Raw genomic sequence first — 7301 nt, 5'->3', positions numbered from 1 at the left:
TAAAGGGGATAAAAAAATTATCCTGTTTTGTACCCAAAGGACAGAAAGAAACAAAAACAAGAAAAAATAAATAAGAAAACTAATAATTAAAATAAGTTACTTTTATTTAGCTGTAAGAAAAGAATAAAATTGAATTAATTATGTTGTTTAATAAGTTTATGCTAAAACCTTGCACATAAACTTATAAATATATATTGTGTTGTTATACTTAATTTTAATTAAATTTATTTCAGTGGAGTTGTTAAATTAGTTGAATCTCACCACTGATTTTAATGGACTTTTATGATTTTCTATTTATTATTTTTACTTTTGTATTGTTTTATTAGATCTAGTGCTATTGCACATTTAATAAATAATAGTGTAAATATGTCTTCAAGATTTTATATGCATTGTCCAATGAAGAAAGATTTGATTCACTTTAAAGCAGTGGTATGAATCCTAAACTTTCATATTAGTGATTTTTCATATCAATATTAAGACATAATTTTGGTATAATATTTTTTAATATTTTGTATAATATACAATATTATATTATATACAAAATTTGTATAATATAAGACACAGTTTTGTATAATATACAAAGAATACTATAAGAATTTTAGTGTGTATGGTGTTTTTAGTAGTAGATATTTAAAAAGATTAAAACGATAAAGACAATATTAAGGAACACAGCAGATATGGATCAAAAGTAATTTATGAGAAAGAAAAAGAATACTAATATAATTTATTGAAGAAAATTATTAATAAGTGAAAGATTGATAAAGTTTTAAGTGTTTGTTTAAAAATCTAGGTCTATGATTATGGTAATTAAGTTAAGACCCAAGATTTAAATTTTGCATTATTGAAACCTGAGTACATAGTCATTATATAAGTATTATATCTAAAAATTTTTGTAACTTTTATGTTTTTGAAAAATATTCAAAATGATGGGCTGTTTATAACAGCATATTAAGGATGCATTTATTAGATGCTGAGTCAGATAATAGTTTAATAAACATTTTTGAAAACTAATTAACTTTATTGAGTCAAATACTGGTTTTGAATATTGTATTAAAGGAGTAGAAGAATTTTGAGATATTTCAATTATAAATGTCTTTAATTTTATTTACTATAATTTTGTTATAATAAATATATTTTTAAACAATGATCAATTATTTTATTAAAATTATACTTAAATATGGTTTTATAAACTTACTTGATAGCAGCTTCTAGAAGGAATAATCCTGTCAACATATGTTTTTCTACAAAGCAGATTTTTCTATTATTATTTATATTTGAAAATTTTATTTTAAAATGATTTACTTCTTTCTTTGATAAAAAAGTATTTAAAGTTCTATGAATAGTCTGAATACCCATTATGATCAATGGAATGAATACAGATATTGGAATAGGATATGATAAATGATTGTATCTGAAAACAGAAATGAAAAATTTGATAAATACTCAACATTAATTGCAAAAATAGTCATTTAATTTATTAAATTAAAATTCTTAACAACCTTAAAATTAATTACTGTATATCTACATACAATTCAAACTCTCTAATGTCTAATTTGCTTAATTAAAACAATTGTAATCTGGTAAATTTCAACAATTTTGGAATTAAAATGCATTCTTTAAATTCTGAAGTCTTACTACACCATTTATAAAATACATAAAATATATAGTGTACTAAAAGCAAGCTAATATGACATTAATTTAAGATTCTGAAAATTGGAAGATACTAGGAACAAAATAATACCTAAAGTTTCAGTTCTTGATTTTATTGATAATTTTATTTCAACAATACTACCATCTACTTTGTGAAGACAGAAATTAATAATAAAAGTGAAAAGACAAACTTAGAAATTTTGAAACAAATAAAGTAAGCTCTAACATACAATTTTAATTTTAAGATTCAATTAGATATGTTTTAAAATAATGAAAAACTGTAATCAGTTAGCATTCTATATAAGTGCAGATTAGCTGTTTTTTTTATTTTTGCCATTAATTTCATTCATCAGTTCTATGACAAGTATTTGGATTATAATTAAAAACACTAAACATATAAATCAGCAGATTTTTATAAAAAGTGCAAACATTTTTGCCCATATTGAACAGGCATCATCAGGCAAGCTAATCCCCCAAAGCTGAAACAAACAGGGAATTGCCAAACACGTGTGCAAAGGGGAGGTGACAAATGGCAAGAGAAAGGGGAGGATGAGAGGACAGTAAGGTTTATAGTTCAAAGAGAGACTTCCAAGCTGTCCAAGAAGGAGTCAACATTACAAAAATTAATAGTGATGTTATTGCAAGTGGCCTTATGTATTTCCACCTGCTCAAGATGTTTGAGAAAGGGTTGTCTGGAAGAGCTATGAAAGAGGCATGCTTTGCAGAATTCCACATCAGGGTTGCTCATGTCATGACATGACATTGTCAGGGTTAGAGGCATAGATAGCAAACACCATGTTGGCCAATCCTTTTGTCATGGATGTCTGATGTACTTTGAGGCAGATGTTTAAGTAGCACCTATGTATTCTAAGTGGTGGCTGGATCTATGATCGATGACAGGGAGTGTAGATGCCTGGTTGAAGGTGCATGTCTGGATGGTCCTTAGCATTGTGGAGGAGGGAGGAAATTGAGAGACTATGGAATGCTAAACAAAAGTTAATTCTCCTGGATATTTTCTTGTAAAGGGTGGATAGCTTTCTATTGTAAGTGATGGCCCTATAACCTGTGTCCTAGATGCAATTTATCTGCGAGGCAGAAGTGGAGGAGGAAAGACAATTTATAACACCTTTAATGGTGTATAGGGAGTAGCCATACTGAGTTGCATATTGGGTGATCATAAGAAGGAACTCTTTATCTCTATCATGTGTGTTCAATTTGGATTATAGTTGTTACAGAATAACAAGAATTCAAATACTGATCTTAGAGCTGTCTTTGCTCTGTTATAATAAAAAAAAAAAAATTATTAAACTATTGTAATCTTACAAATTTAATATCAAAAATGTTAGTGACTATTTGATATTAATTCACAATTAATTAAGAATTACTGTGTTCTAGACTCATTCAGAATATGATCTAATTTAAATATCTATAAAGTAGAAAGAAAATTGGATTTGACAAAACTTTCAGAAGAATTAACATATAAGAAAACAAGAAACTGTTATTGTATAGTAAAATAAACAATAAAATGCAACCTTTAAAAAGAATCATTTTTCTATTTAAAACAAATGTAAATAATTTGTTTTTATCTGAGTGACGTATTTAAAGATAAGGAGTGCAGTAAAAAATATTGTTTGCATGGAAAGGCAAAAAGTCTAAAGCTAGACCCNTTTTTTTATTTTGTACAAACAAAATAAATATATTGCAAAATATAAAAACAATAAAAAATTATACTTCAGAAGTTAATTTAATATCAAAACATAAAATATTTGAGTAGTCCAAGACATAGCCAAAGATTGCAGCGCCACAGCACTGGCGAAAATTTAAATTTGCCAACTGGAATTCTTTTGGATGACTGACGTTTCGGATGATTGACTTTTGGATAATCGACGCTCTACTGTATATATAACCCAAAACACTGCTTTTCTGAAGTTCACATCTTTATTACATCTACTATATCTGTATTACAATATATCTATAATTATATATTGTAGGAACTTAGTGCCTTTAGATTCCTTCAATCTTCTAGTAATCTGAAAGTGCTAGGATAATGATGAAAACTCCAGAAAAGCAGTGTTTTCGTGAATATATAGGAAGAATCATATATTTATGTTCAATTTTTATTTGATGAGATACAATGTTATCTGAAGAAATTACAAAATTAATCTTTTGTGCTAAATTATATTCTGTTATCAGAAGAAACATTAGACACAGCATATTCTATTTACAAACAAAGGATTCTAGGATTATCTGAGTAGACATATAAAAATAAATATAACATTAAAAAAGATAAAGATGTAAATATCAATTGGCAGTTCAAAAGTGCTATATGAATACTGAACAGTCAATGCACATTAATAGCATAGGGACAAATATTAACCATATAATTTAACAAATAGAGATTTTACAGTGTTTATTTTGTTCTTTATCATTTTTGAACTTATAAATAAAACTCTCTGAAAATTATAAACATAGTAGAGCTATATTTTTAAAAAGACATAAATAATAATTAAAATAATTTTTTTAGAAATTTCCACACTATTAATGTAAGAATTAATTAACTTTAATTTTTAAAAATGATATCCAAAACATATTTATCTTAAAGAAAAAATGACTAAATAATTTTAATAAAAAGATTTTAAAATTTAATTTGAAAAAAATTATTGCTTACCATTAAAAATGGCAAAAATATTTCTTTCAACGAAGTAACAACAATTCCAAATAAATCATTTTGAGTTTTACATTGATTCATTTCAGTTGTTTTAAATTCAGAATGTATAGCATTAAATGTTTCTTCTTGAATGATGGAATCAGAATTATATTTATTAAGTAATCTGTTACATTAACAATAACAACAAAATTAAACTTGTTCTAACATTTTTACTTGTGTGTTAACTATATGAAAATATAATACATATAAAAATAAATTTTAAAAATGTATTATTTTGTTCTTTATCATTTTTGAACTTAGACTGTCAATCAAATTAAATAAACAAGAATACTATGCTATTTTACATATAGACTAAATAAATGTTAATCAATCATTCAGAGAAAAATAATTACAAAAAACTAAATAACTTGACAAATTACTATAAATTTTTCAAATTTTATTTTTTTCTAATTTTAATTCAATTATTCAAGACCAGGACTATTAACAAAAAGAAAAAAATATAAGATAAAATAATTTCATTCAATAGATGAATAAGTTGCATAAATATTTTCTTGCTAGATAAATTATTTCTAAATTATCTAAAGATTTTATTTATTTATTTCTAAATTATTTTATTTATATCTTTTATATATTTATATCTATTTCTAAATTATTTTCTAAAGTTTGCAAATGATTCATTTTTGACTGATTTCCAAACATATTTATTTGAATAAGTATCTATAAATTTCCCAATATTAATTTTACCATAGACAGTAAAAAAATAAATATATAAAAAAAGAAATATTATAACTATAAACTGCATGATCTTTTTACAAACTATTGAGCTACCAAAATACAAATGTAAGTAATTGTTTATTTTTCTGATAAAATCTGTGTATTTTTTGTAGTTTGTGAAGTAGGAATTGCTCTTATATTTTCTAGATTAAAATATTCTACAAATTCAAAAATAATTTACAAATAATTTTTATTACTGTTACAGTAAAACTTCAAGTTAACAGACTAATTCAGGCAAGGGGTGTTCATTAAAGCTGAAATTCTGTTATAGGCTATAATAAAGTAGGTTTTCTAAACACATGCATTAAAAAATTGAAAATTAGTTAGTTTATGTTTTTACTTATGTAGATACATTTGTGTAATTAAAATTAAGCATATATGAGAAGTTTAATTTCACAGAAAAGTTTTCTATATGTATTATTACTTATGTACTCACCATAGTTCCTGAGAATGCAATAAACAAATACAGAATATGATCTAAATCAAAGCAAAGAAACAAACATTTTATGGAAAATACACTTTATTTTATTTAACTAAACAGATAATGTTCATGAAAAGAAAAAATTTAAATTTGACAAAAACACAAAAAAGAATTTCCTATTTATTTGCATTCAGATGAAGGTATATCAAGTGGCATGAACTTAGGAGCAGTGAGTCTTGGATTTGAAAAAAAAATACTATTAATTGAATTACATATAAAAATCATTTTAAAATTAACACCCTGTTAATTTTCACATATGACATATGGACTGGGAATTTTGTTTGTTAAATTGAGGTTTTACTGTATTTTAAAAGGATACAATTATCTCATAATATTGGGTTGTTTGGAAAGTAAGTTAATTTCTTTCCTGTGGAAAAAACAATATTTTTATTATAAATAAATATTTTTATTGAATTATATATCAACCATTTTGGTCAAATACTGTTCAAGTTTTTTTATGTTTCAGGGACAAAGAACTAGATTTTATTACTTTACTATAGAGCTTTTATTTTGCATATTTCTACTTTTAAACACAAAGGAAAAAAAAAGGGGATCTGACACAAAGAGGGTTCTACTTTTATATATGGAACCAGAGCACCCTCTGTGGGGAAATATCCACAACACAAATAGCAGAATTAAAAAAACATTAAAATTATTTAGATTACAACAGTAGCAATGATGATAATAATAGCAGCAACAACAACAATAATAATAATTATTATCTTCCTTTTTTACCTTCTCAACAAATACCTGTTGGCATTGTTTCTGGTAGTAGCATTATTTCACATTCATAAAAGTTTTGATCATTGCTTACAAAAAATTGATCCAAGTGATTTTTGACATTGTTATTTCAAGTAAATGTCTTACAGTTAAAAAAAATTTGTATAGACCGGAACAAGTAATAATCTAAGTGCGCTCAATCTGGTAAATATGGTTGGTGTGATAGTATGTCCCATCTAAGTTATAACAGTTTCTGACGAGTTACCAAACTTGTGTCAAATTTGACATTATCGTGGTAAAACACTACACCTGTTTTGTTGATCAATTCTAGCTGCCTTTTCTGTTTGATGATATTACTCAATTTGTTTACTTGGCAGTACACTTTCAAATCAATTGTTAAATTGTCTGGTAATGGCTCAAAAAAAAAAATTTTTCTATATTGAAATTGCCAGAACAAAATTTTGTAAACCAGTTTTGGCACTGTCTTTCTCTCAACACATCATCTCTATACATGTGCCACAATTTTTTTCTTGCTTGAACAGCAACAGCATTTTGAATTTTTGGTAATAAAAAAGCAAAATATGCCGAAAATGATGCTTTCGATCTTTCATATTTAATGGGACATAAAAAATAAACAATTGCACAGAATCAAACAAAATTTTTTACAAATAAGCCTTAAAATGCTAGTTGTCAAAATATATAATGATAATATGGTTTAGAATGAAAATGGCGGGAAAAATAAAACTAATCCGTCTAGTGGTAAAAAAAATGAACTTACTTTCTGAACAACCTAATATAATAAAGCAAACTTGCTTGATTCCAGAACAAAAATTTGGTTTTTAATTTTATCTATATTTTTATGATTTAGCACTGTTTTTCAGGATAATAAATTATGAAATAATAATATTACATAGAGATTTATAAAAGATCATCTGATTTAGGTAAATTAAGTGAAAGCAAATTACACAATAATTACATTATACAATTCGGAGTTCAGCAGTAAAAAAT

General features: G+C 25.2%; 1 protein-coding gene across 1 annotated transcript in view; it reads right to left on the bottom strand.

Moving 5' to 3' along the window:
* Positions 1-1195: 1195 nt before the first annotated feature.
* Positions 1196-7301, bottom strand: part of LOC111613176 (meiosis inhibitor protein 1-like) — a gene marked incomplete at its 3' end in the record, with an annotated part of 60520 nt that continues 54414 nt past the window's right edge. Inside the window, exons 13-15 of the mRNA XM_023354524.1 lie at positions 4350-4481; positions 1353-1411; positions 1196-1241 (exon numbers count right to left, since the gene is read on the bottom strand). Of these exons, the coding sequence (XP_023210292.1) occupies positions 1196-1241; positions 1353-1411; positions 4350-4481 (237 nt within the window). The remainder of the gene's footprint in view (positions 1242-1352; positions 1412-4349; positions 4482-7301) is intronic.

Source organism: Centruroides sculpturatus, unplaced genomic scaffold (assembly GCF_000671375.1).
Source record: "Centruroides sculpturatus isolate CEXI.00-Female unplaced genomic scaffold, Cexi_2.0 scaffold1910, whole genome shotgun sequence".
Lineage (NCBI taxonomy): Eukaryota > Metazoa > Arthropoda > Arachnida > Scorpiones > Buthidae > Centruroides > Centruroides sculpturatus.
Note: the sequence above shows the minus strand (reverse complement) of the source record. Positions and strands in the feature narration are given on the sequence as shown.